The following is a 22,134-nucleotide window of genomic DNA, read 5'->3' on the forward strand; positions in this document are numbered from 1 at the left end:
GCTCGATTGCTAAGAGCTTTAGTTATTTGAATGTACGTTTTTTCGAAGTACTCGTATAAGGAAGAGTGATGCTGCATTGCATGGTGTTGAAAATTCCGCACTGACTGTGCCGATAATATGACTGGCCTGCGTACTCATAGCTATGACACAAAAAGGTGACTCTAGGGTCTGAGCGGCCTCTGCTTGTACAGAGGTACTCACATATTCAGTTTGATTGACTGTCATCAGGCACCCCAGTCTACGACGAGCCACCACCCAGCTTGATCTCTCCCTCAAATCCGTTCACATGCATGAAGTTCGCTCGTAACGGAGTCACACTTGTATACCCCTGCGCAACCGCCCATCCATCGTTGCCCGGCTCGCTAGCCTCAACGCTCTCATACACGTCCTTGAACGTCGGCGCCCACTTGAAGTGCTTGTGTGTATACCGCATATGCGCCTGGCCCGAAGGCGTCTCTCGTCCACTGTCTGTGCCAGACGCTCCACCCTGTATCTCCGAATTTGCCTTCAGCTCCTTCTTGCCAAACTTCTCCTCTTGTTTTCGAATCTGGCCTTCGATGTCTGATGGCGTATCGTCTGCTTCGGAGGGCACCTCGACGACCTGGAAACAGCTTCCGCTCTTCCACGAGTTTTGCAGCATGTTCGTCCAGAGGATCTTGCGCTCTCCCACGTTCTCTACTAACGGTACATTGACTGTGTAGAGGTGTGTGTTTGTGTCCCAGTTGTCCCACAGGTGTTGTATGAGTTTTGCGCTGAGCTCGCTCGCGTCGCTGATGATCTTAGCGTCGTGGTTGCGGTCGAAGAACGCGTACGAGAGCGCGATGGACTTCATGCCGCATACGGCCGCCTCCATCGCGCCGCCGATTGTGCCTGATGATAGAGAGAAGATGGCGGTGCTGTTGCGACCGTAGTTCGGGCCGCTGACTACGAGATCGATCGGGCCGCGGTCGGAGAAGTAGTGGTAGAGACCGATCTGTACGCAGGATGCGGGTGTGGAGTCGACGAGCACCCATTCTTCTTCATTGGAAGAGGGCGGTAGAGGCGAGTTATGGGTTGTACCATGGTTCGTAAGACGACCTTCGGCGTTGGTTTGGAGGGGCGCAGGGCGGTAGTACGTCGGTTGTATCTGTGGCAGTGAGTATGGCGAGCGGCGTAGTAGAAGTGGTGTGTCATACCGACTTGCCCACAAGATGCGCCTTGCCTATCCATGACCGCTGGGTATGTGGGAGAACGACTGAAACGGTGTGTCCATGCTTCTGCAGTGTTGACACCAGCGAATGTACGTAGGGTGAGGACTGATCTGATGGCGGGCCATCATCGTTGGTAACCTAGATCGATCAGTACTTGCCATTGGCTTAGTAAGATACGACAGTCTTACAAGAATATGCATGATTGCTTATGTGGACAGTGCAGCGGGATCTGGCGATGCTGTGTTGTGGATTGGAGATGGAGATGCAGAGGGGCAGACAGTGACGTGCGCTACCAATAAGTCCGAAGCCCGTGGCAGGCAGTCACCGCCTCATCCTTCGCGTCAACACCTCTGCGCTCCCATATTTGTTTTCGCATGGCCGTTTCTTCGACAGAACGGTTGCAAACGTCGTCCGCGAACGCTGCAGGGCAATGGCAAAGTCCGTCAAACTGGCAGTGGTACCTGCGCCATGGGTAGATCCGCTGATGCGCCCTGCATCGTGCCGACGATCAGAGCTTAGCTGCGAAGAAACTCGAACTTCGACGTCGCACCTGGTAGCAGTGTAAACGCGTATGAACAAGACCGATGGTATGAATAGAAGTGCTTGCGACGCCGGACTTTGTCTCGCATCTCCATGGCAGATCTGAACACCCTCATTCGGGGGTTAACCATGGCCCCTCCCCCTTCCGACGTCCGCACGACAGCCGGCACTTCATCCACGACATTTCGAAACGGGAGTGCAGAGTCTACCGGCAGGTTTAGCTGTGTGTAGCTAAAACGACCAGAGCTTCGGGTGCGAAGGTGTAGAGCCGCAGGTCCCTGAAGCAGCTATTTTCGGTGTTCGTTTCTTCGGATCCCCGCCCGTGCCCGCATACCGTGAACACCATTTGTTTCAATGCTGAGACTGAACACTCAAGATGTTTATAAAGAGGCAGTGCAAGATGAGAAAGGTAATCAGTATACCCAATTCGTATCCACCCACCACTTCAACATCTTCAAGCTCCCTACCTTGAAGCTCTATATTCCAACATCCACCGTCCCATAATCATCTAGACACCAACACATCATCAAAATGGTCATCAATGTTCCCACCGCCTCCCTCGAGGGACAAGTCGCTCTCATCACCGGTGCCGGTCGCGGTATTGGAAGGGGTTGTGCTATCGAGCTCGGCAAGCGCGGCGCCTCCGTCATCGTTAACTACGTTTCATCCGAAGGCCCTGCGAACGAAGTCTGCGAAATCATCAAGGGCTTCAACAACGGTGCCAAAGCTGTAGCTATCAAGGCCGATGTCAGCAAAGTCAGCGAGATCAACAGACTATTTGAGGAGGCGAAGAAGGCATTCGGAAAGATCAACATCGTCATGAGCAACTCAGGAACCGAGAGCTGGGACGTAACAGAGGAGATCAGCGAGGAGAAGTACGACCACGTTTTCAACCTGAACACAAGAGCGCAATTCTTCGTTGGTCAGACCGCATACAAGCACATCGAGGACAACGGCCGCATCATCCTCATGAGCTCCATTGCTGCCGGTCTTCTCGGTGTCAAGGACCACGCCCTCTACAACGCCTCCAAGATGGCCGTCATCGGTTTCATCAAGGCCTTCGCAACCGACTTCGGAAAGCGCGGAATCACCGTCAACGGTGTCGCACCAGGAGGTATCAAGTCGGACATGTTCACACAGAACGCCTGGCATTACATCCCCGGCGGTTCGCCTGACTGGCCAGCGGAGAAGATCGAGACACTGATGGCAAACCACTGCCCGCTTGGAAGGTGTGCCGTACCTGAGGATGTTGCGAGGGTCGTCGCTTTCCTCGCATCAGCGGACGGTGGCTGGGTCAACGGTCAAGTGCTGACCATCTCCGGTGGATCATCGCAGTAAGCTGAGACTGAGGTGGTGATGATGAACGAATGACGGTCGCATTGTATGAATTCTAGCGCATTTGATAGAGAGCCCAATTCGAAGCCATCGCTCGAAGAAAAGAATTAGTCATAACAAAATTACGTGAAGTGTTTCCCGCGTGTGCCAACTTTCAAACTGTGTGTCGTGATTAATGTCTGTGCAACCTTGGAAGGCTCCACATACCCTGCCAAGACTTACGTCACCAAACGCGATTAGGCAACGCCATCACGTGGTTCGATCTGCCCGGGCACCTGGGCGCTCATACAAGAAAAAAAACTAAACAGGTCTGCGGACTACATCAAGACAAAGACATGCAATGTGGGTGGCCCAACGTCAACGTAGGTTCTAGGGTGTTCAGGTTTTTCCTAGGTTAGCGTGCGGGCATACCTACTTTACACACCCTGCGACCTGTATCAGGATGTACTTTGGTTGACTGACGAAAATTAAGCTTCTGCCATGAACAGAATCTTGTCATTTGTAGGGGATTTCGACTTAGCTCAGCACGGTGGACCTTTCCTATACCACGGTACTGCCGTGACACGCCGAACACTCCAGCAAACAACACCAAAGCGATCTCAATCATAACGTATACCAAAGTACACTCTTCATAACTAGTCTGAACTAGGACCAGGCTGCAGTCTGAGTTAATGGCGCACTCTATTCATTCCAGACGTTTCCCTCATCGCTTCCATAGGAACTTCAAACTACCAGTAAGAAGACGGCAGTTTGACATCCAACCACACAACCAAAGTTTGAATATTCATGTAGGTCATGCGAGCAGAATTTCATGTGATAATTTTGTAAGAGAATTTCCCCTATAAATACTCTCTACTTCTACTTCATACCTATTCATCTCACAACTCACAAACCCCTCTCTCGGCCACCACCACTAAGCAAAACTGCCATAATACATCCACAATCTCAAGCAGTCAAGAACAGAACCCCTGTTCTTTCATCATGTCAAACTCCAAGCTGTTTAAGGGCAGCCTGAGCGATTTTCCCGAAGAACTCCTTTGCGGAATCCTAGACGAAGTCGGCTCCGGCATCGATGAAGAATACGTCCCTGGCACCACACAGACTCTCCTCTCTCTATCAGCTACCAGCCGCCAGTTCAACCGACTCACAGAGTCTTACCTCTACAAAACCATCAAGACCGATCACTTCCGTTGCAGGAAGCTCGTTCAGCGTCTAGAGGACGACCCCACTCTAGTCACACACATCAAGCGACTCGTCTGGGACAAAAAGCCAAGCGAGACTCCCAAATGGTACGGAGCGCTGTCGGGTCCGCTGAGAACACCAAATCTCGCACGGATATTCAACATATCCAATATCCCGTCGCACTGGAAGTCTAACGACTGGAGGGATAAATGTTCCGCACTAGCTCTAGTCTTGGTGCTCACTCCACGGGTAGAAGCCCTGGAAATTATGGACACGGATTTCCGATTTCGCATGAGCGACGGCAGATACGGGCCATCTCTATGGTCCACGCTGAGGCGATACCCCGATGCCAGACTTGTTGAGCGCTTCGCCAACATACGCACGCTACGATTTGGCCATCAAGACGTGGACTTGGAAGCGCTTTTATATGCCCTTCGATTACCAGCTCTACGTACATTGAGCTTCAAAGGCGAGCTTGTGGATAAGGACAGATTCAATCACGGAGTTGTGAGACCGATGAATCCTTCCCTGGCACGATGCGCACACCTATCAAGGCTCCCGCCTCGAAGCTCACCTATCGAGTATCTCCACATCGAGAATAGCGCTATGCACTCGAAGCATGCCGCCATGATCCTACGCTGTGTCAAGAATCTCAAAGACTTCAGCTTGACGTTCGCCGGAACCAGAACCGAACCCTCAATAAGCAGAGCCATCTATGAACACAACGGATACGGCGTACCAGCGTTACACTATCCTACCCTACTTGGAGCTATCATGGAACATTCCAAATCGCTGGAGAGCCTCACTCTACAGACCAACCTGTCGCACGAGCCTAACATATACAATACAGCTGCGGCAGGATGCCTACGATTGCAACAAGTCCGCAACCTTGAGTACCTCAGAACCGACATAGTAACCCTATATCGCGACGAAACAACGAACCCGGACCGACAACAGCACGAAATCTTCAACTCCCTTCCGCCTGGTCTACGTCGGCTTGACCTCGACATGTACGAACCAACATGGCCGTACTTTAGGTGTCCGAAGGCTGCACTTATGAGTCTAGCTATGGATTGTGCGCAAAAGTATCCACTACTTAAAGACGTGCGTGTGTTGAGACACACAACACGCAAATCGAAGTTGTGGGTAGCGTTTTCGAAGGTTTTGAAAGAGGTTGAGAATGCTTTCGAAGCACAAGGGCTGACTATTCGGTTCTGCCTTCGCACCAAGCAAGTCAACAGTTCAGATGACATGTACACTCCGCTGAAGAAAAGCAAGAGTGTTTAATCTAAAGTATTCATTGGGTATATAGAGACGCGCGTTCCACGCTCGTTGCTCGTTCGCAGCCTGCCTGCTTGAAGCCAGGCTTGCTAAACCATCTATGGACTAGTATACAAAAATCGAATCATTCCTCGTGTGTTCGTGCCGTGTTATTGCAAATCGCTAAACGCCGGTAAAGTCACAAAGTGTGACAAGGGGTATGCCGAATCGTGAACGCCGTGAATGTCCCTCAGCCTCAAACCGTGGGCCCTTCGGGTGTTTTCCCCATATCCTCCCTCTCGTCCTCTGGGCTCTGGGGCTCAAGCTTGATACTAGCGTCTAGGATTTTGCTCGTAACTTCGTTGAGATCTGCCTCCTTGTTGGCAGCGCCGACGACTTCCTCGATCATGGCGGCGAAGTCGACAGTCATGCCACCGACGTTCATCTTGAGTAATGCAGAGGCATCCGGACCGGCATTTCCGTCAACACTTCCGCGTTTAGAGCCGTTTTCCATGTCCAACATCATGGTCTCGTTGTCGAATATGTTATCGCCACTCCACAGGCCCACAGTAGAAGTGTTGGGGTCTTCGTAGAGGTCAAAGCCCAGTCCCAGTGAGCCGTTCTTCGACGGCGAGCTGCTCACAGGCATGTCACTGGACAGAAAGTCATCAGCCAGGAACTCGCTAAACTGAGCATCACTGCGACCGGGTGTTGTAAATGTGGGAAAAGCCGAGAAGTCGATAGTCTGGGAAGGCGACGAGATCGGGTGATCGGATAGAAGTGCATTGAGCTGACGGGTGAACGGTGTGTCAGGTGCAGCTGTTGTCGAACGGGTGACACGAGGACTCAGGATATTGCGGGATGGCGTTGAAGGCGCATCTCCGTTCCCTGCACCTCGTCTCGGCGTCAGAGCAACACGTTTGCGCGTGCTTGGAGTAGGGGTCTTTAGAGGATCTTGGGCGATCTGGTCCCTCTTAGGCGTGCTCTTCGGCGTAGGTTTCCGAGAAGCAGGGTCTTCGAAAAGGTGGGCAAGATCGTCTGTCTCTGCGGCAGGGGGTGGTGGGCAGTTCTCCTTATCCGGATTTTCTTGGTCGACGATGGCCACTTGCGCCACTGGCTGCTTGAAGTACCACATAGTCTTTGACTCGCACGGAATGCAGCCATCGTGTCCTATACCAGCGTTCGCGCAACGTCCACACGGTCGTTCGCGGTCACAGCCTCTCTTAAGCTCCTTGCATCGCTGGCAACGGGGCTTCTTGGGGGCGTCATCGTCAGGGACATACATTGGGGTGGCAATTGGAGTCGCAGCGACGGGGGCTGGAGGTGGGTCGGCTAGCGTCTTACGCCGACCTTGTTTCCTAGGTGATGGGAAAAGTAGCCGCCTTGTAGGCTTTGGTGTAAGGTCTTGGTCAATGTCAATAGGAGAAGTTTTGCTCCCTCTAACGCCAGCGGGGCTTGACTCGATGGCTCGCTCGAAGGCAGCTTTAGCTTCTTCAGGGTCGAGCTCACCCCTGCTGGGTGCGACAGCTGGCGGTGCCATTGTTCCATCAACCGGCCTGTCAATGGATGAAGCAGCTTGATCTTGCTCAGCTGGCATAGCAGCGTCAGACTCTGGCATGATGGCGTCGGACATGAGATCATCACCACCAGTCATAGACTTGGAGCGTGACCCCGCCTTCTGCTGCCTTTTGCGGTTGGCGAGACGCGCAGCGCGATCCCATACCTTCTGCGGCCTCATCGAAAACTTCTTGATAAGCCAGAGTCCGCACGGGTTACAGAGGTTGAGTTCTTCAAATGCCTCAGAAGACTTCGCAGCCATGATGTCCTTATCTTCGCGTGTCAGGTTGTTCTTGAAGATACGGTACTTCGGCTCAGCGTCCTCAGAGGATGATTCAATCACTTCGTATGCGATGATGTCGGTGCTAGCAGTATCGGTAGACAGCTCAATGTCCTTAGGTGTGCCATTCTCTACGCGTGTGTAGGCCTTTCTCCATGTGACTGTGTCGATCTCTCCGCAGTTCACACAGTGTGGTGGCATTTCGCCTTTCCGAATAGCCGCGTCCAGCCGGTCTTTGATAACCCTCTTCCTCTTCGCGCCGGATCCACTTCGTGGGTAGCCACACTCGGAGGGCGTGGGCGCATCAGACATGGGCTCTGCTCCAGACCATGTGTGTGACCTTGGTAGTCCTCTCGGCTTAGACGGCTTAGTTTGCTTCGGCGGGAGGTTTGGGGTTGCAGAGCGACTGTAGACTTGCGCTTCACTCTCCGCAGTCGGGGAGATATGCGACATCATGCCATCCGGCGAACCGGCTGTCGATACCGTAGCTCGTGACTTCTGTAAAGCGTTTTTATCCCCGAGGTTATCATCCTGCTGTACCATGGACAGCCTTGCGATCAGATCGCTGTCATCATTTGCGTCGTTTCCTTGGAAATAGACTGAGTTGAAAATGTCCTGGTCCATGGTGTCGAAATCAAAAGTATGAGCTGTCATGTCCATCTCAATGCTCTGAGTGACTGGCTGTGTGACAGATTCGCGACGATGGTCCTGGGATTGTCCATTCCAAAGCTTTTCAAAATCCATACTATCGCCGTCTCGACTAGCCGGCATGTCGCTAACGAAACCGGAATCGTTTGGAGGTTGTGTTGGGAGGTCAGGGCTTGAAGCATCGGGCGATGTGGTTCGGACTGGTGCGATTGGCGGGGATGACGGCATCGGAGTATCTCCTGGGCTTCCATCTCTTTCATCTGCAGACTCCATCGCATTGTCTGAGAAGACGCTACTCTCATACGGAGACACGTATGGTCGTCCACCATCCATGGATCCATGTCTTAAAGCACTAGGGGCGGGTGGGCGGCGTGATCCTCGTTGACTAAACTTTTCACCGGGGCGAGGCGTTGGCGCACGGGGCACCATATCTGAAGCGGCGCCTGAATTGCTAAGAGAAGGCTTGAGTAGGCGTACAGATGCCGCTGTGCTCGCTGTAACGCGCAGCGAATCATTGTGGGCGTTGAGCGGTGTATTCCTCGGTCTCGTGGTCTGCGTGATCCGTGCCCTCTTCTTCGGAGGTCCGTCTTCCTGTGGCTCGATGACATAAGGATCGCTAAACTGGAACTGCTGAGTCGGCTGTGCACCTTCACTTCTGACAGAGGTCCGTGACGCTGGTCGGGAGGGTGGATTGTACTGATAGTGATGGAATGAGAGAGTGCTCATAGCGGGACTGGAAGCCCTAGTCGGCTGAGACATGAACGACATGTTCGACTGATCGTAGAAGGAGTCGTTCCGGGGTGGCTCTTGCGACGGGCTTTGGCGAGTAAGCATCTGGTGAAAGGGCTCAACACCACCAATGGAAGGACGTGGCGAAGGCTGTGCGGGGTATGGGCTAGGTTGGGCCAGGTGACCCAATGCAGGGTTCTCCTTGAGAAAGTCGGACCAGGCGTTGTAATCGAACCCTTCAGGCATCAGCTGACTGAGGCTGTGGTACCGCTCCATGTTCTCGACATATTCCTTTTGCATGCATGTCGGAACAGGCACCAGCTTCAGTTTGACCTCCAGGGTTTCCTTAATTCCGTTCGAAAAGATGCCAAGAATGTTCTTGCACACGCGACCAGTGACCATGGTTTGGGAATCTTTGGCGGGGGCATTGGGAGTCGGCGATGCTGAAGCGAGGATCCATGATAGCATGCCCTGACCAACCAGCGGCGTTTCGTACTCGGAGAAGTCGTAAGCGTATACGGTGTAGTCGTGGCCTAGTTTGGCTACGAGCTCGGGGCTGTGACAGTGAGCAAGCTGTTTCAATCAACCAATAAGCGGAGGAGTCGGCCCACCTTGCAGTCACAATAGCCTGAATGCAGGTCTTGAGTTCGATGACTCCCACTTCGGTGGTCTCGTCCAGCGACACGACAGGGACGTTCAGCACGCTTGGCAAACGGGCCAGGCAGTTTGACTTGTTCTGGTCATCGAATGTGTAGAGTACTTTGACTGTGGTGCAGCTGTGTTAGATCAAGTCGTGATGAATGAGCAGATGTGCTTGCCTCGCATTTGCCTGCGCGGTATTTCGTCCATTGACCTCTCCTCGGCAGCGGACGGTGTGGGCGCGTGCTGCATCGCACCAGGATCCGGCGTGGTACTTGAGGGCGTCGACATGGCTGCCTATGAGATTGACAAAGGATAGGCGGGCCGTGATGAAGAAGAGAGAAGAAGGTTGTCGGGGGCGACGGGGTGGTCTATGTTATATCGCGATCGGTGGCTGGCGTGCGATCATCGCGAACGCGTTCGAGGTGAACTAAAAAGCGAGACTAAAAGCGACAAGAAGACGAATTGGCGGGGTAAACGGGTCTTTAAATATTTTCGCGTGTAGATGAATCCGAATTAGGCAACAGCACGCGTAAAGTGGCAGAGAGAAGGAACGTAGAGGGCGTCGTGAAAGAGGTCGTGTGGTGAAAGTGAAGTTGCATGCACGAGCTCGGAGGTTTGACGCTACCCGCTTCGCGCTAACGCGGGGAGGACAAAGACGCGTGACGCACCTTCCATGCTAAAGTTTCAGCCCCACTCCCGACGCGTTGATTGGCTCCAACCGCGGATAAAGTGTAGCTCCAGATCCGATTCTGCCAAGCTCGCTCACTTCATCGCCCTGCCTCATATCATCGCCGACTGATCCACCTCATCCAAGCGCGTTGCCGTGGTGTTCCTCCTTTCTAAAACTAGGTCAGTCTTTCCGCTCCTGGTCTGTGCATATCTTTTGCGCGGCCCCATCCTTGCGCGCTACTTCCCTGAGCAGCGTATATCAAAATTCGCAGGCAGAAGCTCGAGAGCTAGAAAGTTAACCTGTAACAGTCCCAACCCCATATAGCAAATCTCCCCCTGCTACCTTGCACAATTTGACACCATGGTGGACGCAAAGATTCAGTATGTATTACTGCTAGAACATTCACCGCTATATGAGCTAACCTTGCGCAGAGAGCTTCTATCCAAGCCGCGTTCGGAGTTGACGTACGTACACCCTCCAATCCACAAAAATTCCTGTACTGACATTGCTGCCTAGCGAGTACGAAGTTGCTCAGGTCGAAGAACATGAGCTCACCACCGGCCCCCTCTCCATCCTCCAGACCGCCGTCCGCTCGCGCACACAAGTCCTGATCTCGTGCCGAAACAACCGCAAGATTCTCGCACGTGTCAAGGCTTTCGACCGTCATTGCAACATGGTTCTCGAGAACGCGAAAGAGATGTGGACTGAGACTCCACGGTTAGCCAACGGTAGCTACGGAAGGAAGGTCAACAAGGACCGCTTCATCTCCAAGCTGTGCGTTCAAATTACACTCTACATTTGCGCATGCGCTGACTTTTATAGGTTCCTACGCGGCGACTCGGTCATTCTTGTATTGCTATCATAAGAGCTTGGAAGCACTGGGGATTTGGGACGCTAGCGCCAGATCGAGCGCACGAAATGGAGTTGGAATGAATTAAAAGTTACATAACCGTCGCGAAATCGGCGAGGAACACCGAACGAATCAAACAACGATACCCCAACTTCTACTTCTTCAACCCGTCACTCAGGCCCAGTAGGAGCTCCGCGAGGCCATGCGCGCCAGGGTCTGGAACCTCTTGGAAACCCTCGCCTCCAACGTAGACCGTTCGCCCCAAGCTCGCTTTCATACCCTTCGTCCCTTGCGCGCCACCTTGTGCCGCCGCAGCCGCTTTGTCGATACTTTCCGTCTTAGACAGCGTCTCAACGAACGGATAGAGGGCATCCATCAGCGTTCGGTCACCGGGTTTGGCAGGAGTGTATTTGCCCAGTGCCTTGAGCGATGAGTCAAGGGCCTTGGCCCAGATTGCGGGTGTGACAGGCTGTGGCGACGAAGGCGCGTTTTGTCGCAATCCATGCGCCAGCGCATTCAAGAAGATGGCGTAGATTGCACCTGACGTGCCGTCCATAGCCAGTTCCACCACTTGAATGATGTGATTCATGAGGATCAGCAGATCATCTGTCTCCTTTGCCGTTTCGAGCATCTTGAGAATTGCTGTTGGGTGTCAGCGCCAGGCATCAATGCACACGTGATGATAGCCTACCTTCTGCGCCGCGCTTGAGTCCGATTCCGCAATCGCCATCTCCGACTATTGTGTCATATCGGGTGACGTCTGGCTCAGCCTTGATGAGTCTGTTCAGCGCAACTGTCAAGGTTGACTTGGCCTGGGCATAGTTGACTACTCAAGTTAGTGGGCGTCATACGCAGCTCTGCAGGTACTTACATCTCAGATCACTTGGCTGAATCTCCTCTTCATCCACCTGCTCCTCGTTCTTCTTCGCTTCTCCCCGTCTCGCCCATGTGCTGCTACTAATCGCCGCAGACCAGCCACTTGCCTCGGCAGGCGCATCAAGCAGCTCGAGCATTGAAGCGTCGGCGACTCTAAGCAAGCTAATGGAGAAGCCCAATCCATTCAAACTGGTCATGAAGGTGCCAGCTAAAATACGCACTGGCTTGATCTTGAAGCTGTCCGCCAATTGCTCGACGACTTCGTTCGTGATTCCGCTTAGCTCGAGTGGACTGACACCTCCCAGGTTGTTGACCAGTAGTACCACATCGTCCTTGTCGGTGATCTTGGAGAAGCTTCGGTCCTGGTCCGCTACGTCCAGGCAATGTGACAACATTGTCTTTACAAGACCAGGTAGATCGATCTTCTTGCGCTCTGAACCGGCTTCATTATGGATGCCCATTCCAATCTCGACTAGGCCTTCAGCCAGCTCGTCTTCCTCTGCCTCTCGGCGACCTGGCACGTGGACGTGAGCCAGTGAAGAGCCGATCGAGACGGTGTTGTCTGCGACGAGCTGGGCCATCTGCGTTACATCTTTGAGATTCGCTCTACAATGATGTCAGCTTCCTTATAGGCATGATGTTGGTGCGGTGCATACCCCTTAGCAGCAAGCGCACCGGCAATCTTCTGGACGAGCACTGTTCCCGCAATACCTCTGCGTCCGACCTTACCTCCTTTCGCACGCCCTACACCCGCATCGTCGCCGACTACAACCATGTCGACTTCAATACCAGCAGCGCGCGCTTTCTCCACCGCCATGCCGAAGTTCAGCACATCGCCAGTGTAGTTCATTACAATCACGAGGACGCCCTTGTCTTTTTGAATGCGATGCAAGATACATCTTCGCACCTGCTCTGCACTTGGCGAAGCGAAGATGGTACCTGCGACTGCTCCGGATAAAAGGCCCGCGCCGACAAAGGATGCGAATGAGGGTTCGTGACCACTACCACCTCCGGAAACTATGCTGACTTGCGATGCGCCATTCTTGCGGTAGACGATCTTGTTGTTGATGTCGCATTGCACGGACGGGTTCGTCTGAGGGATGCTGAGTAGCGCGGTGTTGACGAGGTGTGTCGGGTCGTGGACGAAGTGTCTCGCTGAGTACGTTAACTATCTGATCGCATAGGTTCTGATGGGAATGCATACATGACATTGTGATTACTATATGTCCAGCTCAATGGAGTGCGCGAATTGGTGCAGAACGACGGAACACAGAGCGGATGGAAATCACAAAAGTGGCATGACGAAAGACCAAGAAACCTTCAATACCCGACCCGACGACAAGCAATCATTCCACCATTCCTTCGTGTCATTTGACATATGCCGACATAGCCTGTGGCCACACGGAAACGCGTCCGCGTTCCGTCTTGTTTCCAGGCATTTGGAGAGCTCCAGTGCTCTAAGTGGGGTTGCGCAGATGCGTGAGGGGTAGCTTCGCGTTACTGTGGGGTCGCTCCTTCCCCCGAACCCCGAATGTCAGCAAGCATAGGTGCCGGCTTCCTCTTCTGGGTGATCCCGTACCAAGTTTCGGTCTTCCGACCACTCCTACACCAAGCATTGAAAACTACGACGAGCCTCATGCGGAACAGGTCCGGGAGACTGGAGTTCTTGTATATGACTATGCTTGCTTTTTCGATCTCGGCATTCGACAATCGGACCTCACCTACGCGCCCAGAGCCCATTACCCCCAACAATACGACTTTGGGCATGAATGACCGATTGCCGCCGTGATGATCATCAACTGGGCACGAAGCCCCTGCGTTTGTGGAGGAGATGGCGAGACGCGCTCATTCCTACCATTAGGCCGCTATTGCAGTTATGGAGCGGTACCCAGAGTGTGAGTTGATGGCACACACCCGTGATTGTCTGAGCCTTCGACTGGCTATGGTACCTTCGCTACCACGAAGTTTGTGCGGAGCCACATGGACTCGCACACATCTGGGAGAATCTCAATATCTCATGTAGCTTCACACTTACATTCACTACTCGCCTGCCTCAACAATCATGTCTCAGCTGGAAACCTCCGTTTCGTGCGCTGAGAAACGTTACAAAATCAATGCAAAGAGAAGTCCACTATACGCCCTTCCCTACGAGGTCCTAGCCCATATCCGGGGGTACTTGGATCACGCCGAGAAGACTTGCTTTGCGCTGTCAGGCGCCAAGTTCTTCCAAAGTTTCCCATCCATCACTGTTCCAGAAGAGAAAGTCGGCGATACCAAGATCGACGTCTATCTTCGGCTTCTGAGAGACGACTTCTACAGAGAAGCCCACAAACGACCGGGGATCTGGTGCGTTTATTGTGCAGATGTACACAAGGATACGCACTTCATCGAGAGCATGCTCTGTCGCCCACGGCAGGAACGCAAATGTTCCTCTACACTCAGACTGTGCCCACACAGGTCTTACTCTCTGGACTACTTGAGAGATAAGGTAGAAAGAGCTGTATCTCTTAGGGGTAGGCAGGCCATGTACTTTAGTCTCCGGTGCTATACTTGCGAAACAGAGTTGAAAAAAAGCCAGATATACTTCACCAATTGTTTCGTCACATACGATCAGACGTCTGGAGACTATGTCATGAGAAGTGACATAACCATAGGCTTTTCGAAAGCAAAAGGCTCGGGTTTACATACAGAAGCGCGTAGAGTCCTACAAAATCTCGATTTCACAGCGTGTCTTCACAGACAAATTTCTGAGGAAAGCACCATAAACCGGTTTGTCGATGCCGAGATCGGGGCCGTCAAAGCAGAAAAGCAGGACCAAACCCATCGCGTACATTGCGAGCACTGTAAAACGATGGTACGAACCAGATACGTCAAATCCTTGTGTTTTTCGCCTCACAAGCCAGGAGCAGCAGTAGCGGAAACCGGACTGAAGATAGATATTATACGTAACTTGGGCAAATTGTCAAACGAAGATGATTCGACATGGAGAGCGCATCTTCGAAAGCGGCAATTGAAAGTCACAAAGAATTAAGGCGACCTGGGTTCGGCTCGATCTGGGTTGGATACCACGATGAGAGAGTGGGAGAGCAAGAGCTATGTGCATGGCCGCCAAGATGGAGAGCGGTCGGGCCTCGCGGAGTATATTCGGCATGAACGCTTCGAAGCTACCCCACCATCTGATAAGATTCTGATCTGCACCCCCACTAACCTGTCGCGTCGAGCTCCAGCCATCGCGTCCTCAGGCAATTCGTCTCATCTGCAGGTTTCCGCCACGCATTGCTCAACTTTGGAATACTGATTCCAAGATCCCATAATCCACGTTCATCTACCATAAAAGAACATCCACGCGAAGATGGCGCACCCAGGCACCGCCCATAAATACACCAAAGGCCTCATCGCGTTCGAGCACGCCTCCCCTCCCTCCTCAACCTCCCCACAACCACACATAATCCTCTGGATAGGTGGCCTAACAGACGGTCTCCTCACGGTTCCCTACCCCTCGCTCATCGCGTCCTCCCTTCCGTTGACATGGTCCCTCGCCGAAGTCCTCCTCACATCCTCTTACAGCGGCTGGGGCACCGGCAGCCTCGCGCGCGACGCGACTGAACTCGGGGAATGCGTGGCACATTTCAAGAAGCTGAGACCGGGCAAGAAGATTGTGCTTATGGGACATTCGACAGGGTGTCAAGACATCATGGAATATTTGCTGGGGAAAGGAAATGAGGCGAGGGAGAAAGTGGATGGCATAATACTGCAGGGTGGTGTTAGTGATAGGGAGGCATGGGAAGATTACTACAAAGAGGGAGAGAGAAGAAAGCAGCTTGACGATGCGATTGCGATGGCTAGAGAATTGGTGGACAAGGGGAAGGGAGAGGAAGTCTTGTCACCGGAGAGTAATCCTGTGATCAAGGACATGGGCGGCCCTCTCAATGCATATCGCGCATACTCCCTACTTGCAAAGGGTGGTGACGATGATTACTTTTCGAGCGACCTTTCCGACCAACACTTCAGGAACACGTTTGGCAGGATACCAGACACCACAACGGTAATGTTTTTACTAGGGGCTGAGGACCCGTATGTGCCCGCAAGTATCGATCGGGCGGCTCTACTTGAGCGCTGGACAAGGATAATACGGGAAGGAGGTGGAGTAGTAAATAGTATAACTGGTGGTGTGGTACCGGGTGCTCATCATAACCTTGATGGGGATCCAGAGGAGGTTGTGCAGGATCTGGTAGGAAGGGTTGTTGGGTTTGTTTTTGCGTTGGGTCTGGAGATGACGTGGAATATTTAGTGGTGTTGGATCTTTGGCTGGGATAGGGTCTCTGCAGTCGAAAAAGGACTAGGAGCAGCGGTTTTGTACAATTGAATGACAATGTAGACCTCTGTGCTTCGAATTTTTTTTTTGGAAAAAAACACATGAGAAACGCTATTCTTCAAAGTAATGTATTACCGTGGCATGCTAACCATGCACACCACTGCCTCTCAGCAACTTGCTACTCAACAATATCTAGCTTTTGGTATCCCCATTCCAACCCAATCCAACCCATAATGCCGTTAATTCATCCTATCCCCAACCCCGAATACAAGCAAAAGAGCATCCAAAGCCCTCCCGCATATCAATACCTCAAACGCCCACGCAATGCAAAAACAACCCATTCCATCTCCGCCACACTCAGTCAAACCCACTTCTCCACTGTTTCCCCATAAGTTTCTTGGTCTGCTGCGCAAAATAATGCTTTCGTCTCCGCTCTCGCTCTGCTGGGCTCCGCTCTGCTTCTTCTGTTTCTTCAGCTGGTAATACCTCGGTATCCTAAGCCCCCGGTATACCACCAGGCTCTTCAAAAACAGCCTGCACAACCCATTGTTCGCCGAACTTGATACCCTTCCCGCCACTGATACCAGCGTTGCGCCAAGGACGATTAACGCCAATATCCACAATCCAGATGAGCCACTGAGGATCGCGTCCAGAGCCATTTTGAAGGGCTTTGACGAGGCCTGTGCGTGGCGCACCAAGACAGACAATATACTTTGCGCGAACTTCGAGGGGCTCGCCTTCCAAGATGGAGACTTCGCCTGTGGAACCGCCGACGCCCGAGGGTGTTTCGACAGCAAGGCAGGCGGCGCGCGATTTGTTGGCCCATCCGACGATATTGAGAACTACGCGTTGGTCTTGGTCGCCAAGAGCTTCGAATTCTTTGTGGCGGCCGAGCAGAGCATCAATTATAAGTTCCGGTGGTGCTTGAAGACGCTTTAGAGCTTCTTCAGTCGCGTTCCAGGAGCGGACGGTGCCGCCGAATTTGCAGAAGAGCTCGACTTGGCGGCGTATGTCCTTGTCCCAGTCTGCGTTGCGTTCGAAGCCGAGGAGGGCGACCATAACTTTTGGCCCGCGTTGGGCGAGGTGCCGTGCTGCTGCTACTGCGCGTGCGCCTCCACGGTGGTTACCCGCGAGGACTACAATAACGGGGTTGGCGTTTGGATTGGCGCGCGAAAGACGCATGCCTCCGGGATTTATAGCGGTCAGAGCAACTTCTGCAATACCTCGTCCTGAGTTCTCTGCCATGATGTCTTCGTTGAGGCCAAAGTCTACCTCGGCAGTTTCTTCAACTGCGAGCATAGCGCCGGGAGTAATAGCGAAACACTTGCGGTTGTTAGACACCAGTCGTAAGCAGCCCTTAGCGCTAGACTCGAGAGGTGACTCTGGTGGTGAAGCAACCCGCCCTGGCCTAGGGCTACCGGTAGCGTGTGAGGAAGTGTAGGGTCGGTTGATGAACGAACGGTTAGTGCGCGGCAACACGCCTGAGCCCATCATATCCATGTCAGCTTGCACGCTGCCTTGCCGTGTCGGTGCCATCTTGACTGAAGCCCTGGACATTGCCCGTCTAGAGTTACGTCCGCTGCCAAAGTCCTCCTCTTCCTCCTCAGAGCTTGTGTTGGTCGTACTTTTCAGTTTCCGATCCAACACGTTTTCCGTAGGATGAAGGTTCTTTCCGCCGTGTGTACCAGGTCTTGCTAAGCGATTGAAGCTGACCAGGCGGTCCTCGTCTGCAGTGGTGTCCTCATTCCTGATCTGATTGAACACGGTACGCTTGTCAAACTTAGAGAGGTTACTCTGGAAGTCGAACTCAGGCATGTCCTGGATATCGGTCGCATCTTCCGTAGCCCAGCCGTTCGTAGCTTCGAGCGCCTGTTGCCGTTTCGTTTTGCGATTCGACGCGTTCGCCGCTGCGAGACCGACTCTGCCGCCGATGACGCCAGGAGTTCTCGTTTGGGGCTGTTCGGCGGCTTGTAGCATGGGAGTGTTTCTCCAACCATTGCCTTTGCTAGTATATGTTAGCTCCCGGATATGCGACAAAGGACAATGGAATCCAGAATCTCACATACCCTTTCTTGACCGCCTCAACGTCACCGTTCTTCCTCTCTTGAGCGGCAAGTTCCTTCTTACGAGACTTGCCCCCTCTTCGAGTCTTCTTGCCATTGTCGTCGTTCTTCTGCGGGCTGGGGTCATCCATGGGCTTGCCGGTCCTCGTCTTGGTGATGCTTGCCCTTCGCGCATTCACCTGTGCTGTCCGCGCCTCACTGTCCGCCTCCTCAGCATCCGCAATATCCAGCGACGAAAACGGACCTTCCAGAGTCGCCGCACTCGGCTTTCGGACGTTGTGTTGCTTCGCATGGCTTGCGAAAGAGGATGTGTTCTTCGGTACAGTCGCCGCGCTCGTAGCAGCCACAGGCTTTATAGGCGTCGCAGGAGCTTCCTGAGGGGTTGCGGAAACGGGACCACCCAAGATAGGGGCGGTAGAAGTGCGCTTTCCCATGCTGAGAATCGCAGGATCGACAAACGGCGCGGCCTGAGCTGGCTGAGGAGCGGTCTGGCGAGGCGCTTGACGAGCATTCTGGTAGGCAGGTGCGCCTGCAGGCGGGATCCCGGACGGCTGGCTAACAAGATGCGGAACTTGTTGGCCCATATGCTGCGACTGGCGAGGGGCATGGTTCGGAGGATACTGCGAGTGGGAGTATGCCTGCGGGCCTGATCGCGTGGGCAGAGGTTGGGGAGGAGCGGGCGGCGACGGATTGACCTTGATGTCTGCAATCATTTGTCCCTCTACCGTGTAGGAAGCGACACGGTGACCAGAGTTGGGGAAGAAGACTGCGGTCGTCAGCGTATGCCCATATTCATGAATTCTGGCTGCGGTGTACCATCTTGGAGAACGAGTGTAGCTGTCTGCTGGTCCACGGCGCTGACGACGCCCACGACGACAGCACCTGGGGGAGACTGCAGCGTGACGGCGACCGACAATCCGACGAAAGCGCTCGCCATGTTTGCGGTAGATCGGACGTGTTGGAGGTGGAGCGGTGATCCCGAGTCCGTTGTAACCCCAACCTAACTATTTCGCGGGTCGTGCTTTCGCGCTAACGCAGTGGTCAGCCACAGTCTAGCCAACGGTGCGTCTTCACATGCTCAGCATAAAAGGGACACCCGGTTACAAGTTGCGCCAAGGTAGCCTGCACATGGGGGAAAACAAACAAAAGCGAATAGGGGGTATAGACTACAAGAGCTTGAGATGCTGGATTTTTTGGAATGTGTAAGAGCGACCTAGACTTCTGATTTATCTACTCTCTGTCATAGTACACAAATAGGCACGCGCGCAGCTTTCCCTTGAATGACGTACAAACAAAAGGGAGACAGAAGGAAGAATAACTCATGTTCATTACGCGTATTCATCTAACTAAGCCCGCCTCATCACCTAAAAGCAAATCAAAAAGTCCAGGGTATCCATACAATCGTTCCATCTCATCGCGCTCCATCAACCACGAGGCGCAAGTCGCGTGCGCCTCGATTGAGATAACGCGACATTCCCAGCTCCGCATCAAACAAGCACCCACGAGGCCACACTGCCAAACATGCACGAGTATGCCCTCTTATTGTTCCAAGTAGCCAGGCTCAAACCCCGTGCATCCTTCTTATTAAATTCTGTTACGGCCACAATCGAAATCTTCTGGCCCGGCGCACCGAGGTCCATGCGCGGGAAGTCGAGCCACCAAGTGCGCCCGTCGGTGTTCAACGGCTTGTAGTCTGGCTTCCGGCCGTCTCTGCCGGCAATGCTTAGGAGCATAATGTAGGGCGGACCCTTTCCGTTGATCTGGGGATCCCAGTGCGGGCAGATGAATGACATTTGGAACCGGACTACTGCTGGTGCGTAGGGGTCGTTTACTTTGATTCTGGCTTGTGATGGTTCAAATGTTTGCTCGCCGAAGCCGTGGAGCTTCATGCCATTGCCGCAGAGGAAGAGGCGCCCGCCCTCGTCATGTCGCATGAACTCTTCGTATGACATGATGCGTCCGTCGGTGCGGAACTGGTGAGAGGCTTCTCCGGGGTAGTGCTTCAGTCCGAATTCGTTGTTGTCCATGATGAAATGATGCGGAGCGAAGGCTCGTACGTATCTAGTGCATGTTAGCCCTTGTCCGACGGGTGGTGAACTGCGAAAGAAGTATCATCTCGAAAAGCTTACCCTTCGCCCTTATTACGACACCCTAAGTGTCCAGCTCCCCAACAGGGATCAATGAGCTTCCATTCTCCGTTATCGATCTTGACAGCGTTCCAGGCATGTGTCGATTCATAAGGTGGTGTAGGTTGACCAGGCTCCAAAGGTGCGTGACCGTAGCCCTTACACGCACCGGAACATACCATAGCTTCCAACCCAGCTTTCAGAGCCAGAGCAGCGAACAGACCGGCATACCCTTCGCATACTGCCAGACCTGATGCAATTGTCTTTTCGGGTGTAGTAGGCATGACCGTGTTATTGAAGAACGAGTGAGTATCGTAGTCGACGTTGTGATGAAGCCAGGTGAAGATCGCTCGAGCCTTGTCTGTAGGTGAGGGAAACTGTGAGCATAGTTGATGAGCAAGCCAGCCCACGTCTGAGTTGGGAAGTTGGGTACGAGGGAACTGCGCAGCGTGATTGTCCGGGCCTGAGAAGTCCCGACACTTCAGGCAACTTGATGGAGCAGCACCTGGTTTCGGTTTGGAAGCCATGATGGCGCTGAGGTTCGGTCTGGACGAAATGGGAACAGGTGGTGGTGCACCAAGAGCCGGGGCTGAATCAGATGTAACTACTGGTGGGCGAGTTGAAGGCACAGGTGGAGGTGTAGCGGCCTTATTGTTGAAGCCCATGTCCAACGCTGACCGTCGCGGTGGCGGTGGTGCGATCACTCTGTTTGTTCGAGAGGTGTCGTTTGAGGATTGCCTTTGTGGCAGCGCTGGCACAGGCTGAGGTGATCGCTCGCGAACGATGGACTGTCTAGGGGGTAGAGAGGGTCTTGCCGGTAGGTCTGCACAGCATCATGTTAGCAGTGCTCTCGATGTGTGCTTCCGACTTTAGTCTACTTACTGGGAGTCTTGAGCTGAGGGGGCAGTTCCCGAGGAGACACATAATCCCTATTGCTCTTCATAGCATTCAGTGTCGCCTTGCTCTGTTTAGGGTCCTCAGGTGCTTTCTTGGCTGGCAGCGGTGGCAGCTTTGACGGGTCATAGGCCGGAGCCCTGACCTGATATACCGTGCCTGTACTTCCATTGCTATAGCCTGAGCCATTCGTCTTCACAGAACCCAATGACAGCGTTGATATGCCTGACGCGATTGTGGAAATTGACTCAGAAGACTCGCGCCTGCGCACGCTCGATTCAGACGCCTTGCGCGGAGGCAGTGTTGGCGTTTGGCGAGGCGTGCTGGCATTGCGCGGAGGCGGACGAGGGGGCAGCGCGGGCGAGACTTTTGGTTTTTCAGATTCGTTCACTACTATGGGCTGGTTGCCGAGTTGTCGCGCGGAGGTGGGCGCATTGCTCAGAACTGGCGGGTTGTTGACCGTCTGGCGCGAGTAGGCGGGAGGGCGCGCGCTGGGCGGCGGCGGTGGTGGCTTCTTCTTTGCAGTCGAAGCATCGTACGAGTAGGTCGGCTTGGCGCCCGGTGTGGGAGTGTGCACCTCCTCGAGGTTGAGCGCGGCAATCCTCGACTTGATCGACCCTTCAGCCATCACGGTCACGTTCGGGTGATCTACGGTCTGTGTTTTAGGTGTGGCTGGTGCTCAGTGGAGTCAACAGGAGCATCAATTGGTGGTGTCCGTCGACGTGCACCCTCTCATTGCGTGGTGAGAGAGAAGCTACAGAGTGAGTGAGCAGAGTAAGTGAAGGAACGTGTAAGCTGTGAGTATGACGAGACGAGGCTTGTCCGCCCAACAAGAGGCACGCCTGACCGCGAGGGATAATTGCAGGCAGAAACGATGCACAGCCTCCAGGGCTGGCTGTCAGTTCGCACTAGTCCTAAAGCTGCAACCCCACCTTTTTATCCCGTCCTGCCGACTTAAGCTTTCCCTCTCGTCTCAA

The 22,134-nt window shown here is 53.5% G+C and overlaps 9 protein-coding genes across 9 annotated transcripts; 4 read left to right on the forward strand and 5 right to left on the reverse strand.

Moving 5' to 3' along the window:
- Positions 1–238: 238 nt before the first annotated feature.
- J4E87_004318 (uncharacterized protein) lies at positions 239–1,390 on the reverse strand (the record flags this gene model as incomplete). The annotated part of the gene is made up of 3 exons (XM_049375940.1): positions 239–1,126; positions 1,176–1,328; positions 1,379–1,390. 3 exons carry the CDS (start codon positions 1,388–1,390, stop codon positions 239–241), a joined length of 1,053 nt encoding a protein of 350 aa, XP_049234149.1.
- Positions 1,391–2,261: 871 nt separating this feature from the next.
- ARP2_1 (Arp2/3 complex subunit, actin nucleation center) lies at positions 2,262–3,068 on the forward strand (the record flags this gene model as incomplete). Its single annotated transcript, XM_049375941.1, has 1 exon — positions 2,262–3,068. The coding sequence occupies one exon, from the start codon at positions 2,262–2,264 to the stop codon at positions 3,066–3,068; it is 807 nt and encodes a 268-aa protein (XP_049234150.1).
- Positions 3,069–4,046: 978 nt separating this feature from the next.
- J4E87_004320 (uncharacterized protein) lies at positions 4,047–5,534 on the forward strand (the record flags this gene model as incomplete). The annotated part of the gene is made up of 1 exon (XM_049375942.1): positions 4,047–5,534. The coding sequence occupies one exon, from the start codon at positions 4,047–4,049 to the stop codon at positions 5,532–5,534; it is 1,488 nt and encodes a 495-aa protein (XP_049234151.1).
- A 229-nt stretch (positions 5,535–5,763) lies between these two features.
- On the reverse strand, positions 5,764–9,651 carry J4E87_004321 (uncharacterized protein; the record flags this gene model as incomplete). The annotated part of the gene is made up of 3 exons (XM_049375943.1): positions 5,764–9,277; positions 9,333–9,486; positions 9,540–9,651. 3 exons carry the CDS (start codon positions 9,649–9,651, stop codon positions 5,764–5,766), a joined length of 3,780 nt encoding a protein of 1,259 aa, XP_049234152.1.
- A 742-nt stretch (positions 9,652–10,393) lies between these two features.
- Positions 10,394–10,898, forward strand: SMD2 (mRNA splicing protein; the record flags this gene model as incomplete). Its single annotated transcript, XM_049375944.1, has 4 exons — positions 10,394–10,413; positions 10,465–10,497; positions 10,550–10,807; positions 10,856–10,898. The coding sequence occupies 4 exons, from the start codon at positions 10,394–10,396 to the stop codon at positions 10,896–10,898; spliced, it is 354 nt and encodes a 117-aa protein (XP_049234153.1).
- Positions 10,899–11,037: 139 nt separating this feature from the next.
- On the reverse strand, positions 11,038–12,970 carry J4E87_004323 (uncharacterized protein; the record flags this gene model as incomplete). The annotated part of the gene is made up of 5 exons (XM_049375945.1): positions 11,038–11,525; positions 11,575–11,709; positions 11,755–12,365; positions 12,416–12,914; positions 12,964–12,970. 5 exons carry the CDS (start codon positions 12,968–12,970, stop codon positions 11,038–11,040), a joined length of 1,740 nt encoding a protein of 579 aa, XP_049234154.1.
- Positions 12,971–15,111: 2,141 nt separating this feature from the next.
- J4E87_004324 (uncharacterized protein) lies at positions 15,112–16,050 on the forward strand (the record flags this gene model as incomplete). Its single annotated transcript, XM_049375946.1, has 1 exon — positions 15,112–16,050. One exon carries the CDS (start codon positions 15,112–15,114, stop codon positions 16,048–16,050), a length of 939 nt encoding a protein of 312 aa, XP_049234155.1.
- A 519-nt stretch (positions 16,051–16,569) lies between these two features.
- Positions 16,570–19,074, reverse strand: J4E87_004325 (uncharacterized protein; the record flags this gene model as incomplete). Its single annotated transcript, XM_049375947.1, has 3 exons — positions 16,570–18,079; positions 18,141–18,903; positions 18,954–19,074. 3 exons carry the CDS (start codon positions 19,072–19,074, stop codon positions 16,570–16,572), a joined length of 2,394 nt encoding a protein of 797 aa, XP_049234156.1.
- Positions 19,075–19,624: 550 nt separating this feature from the next.
- On the reverse strand, positions 19,625–21,785 carry J4E87_004326 (uncharacterized protein; the record flags this gene model as incomplete). The annotated part of the gene is made up of 3 exons (XM_049375948.1): positions 19,625–20,198; positions 20,267–21,086; positions 21,146–21,785. 3 exons carry the CDS (start codon positions 21,783–21,785, stop codon positions 19,625–19,627), a joined length of 2,034 nt encoding a protein of 677 aa, XP_049234157.1.
- Positions 21,786–22,134: the final 349 nt, after the last annotated feature.

Source organism: Alternaria ethzedia, assembly GCF_023757985.1.
Source record: "Alternaria ethzedia strain BMP 0044 chromosome Unknown scaffold_8, whole genome shotgun sequence".
NCBI classification, from domain to species: domain Eukaryota; kingdom Fungi; phylum Ascomycota; class Dothideomycetes; order Pleosporales; family Pleosporaceae; genus Alternaria; species Alternaria ethzedia.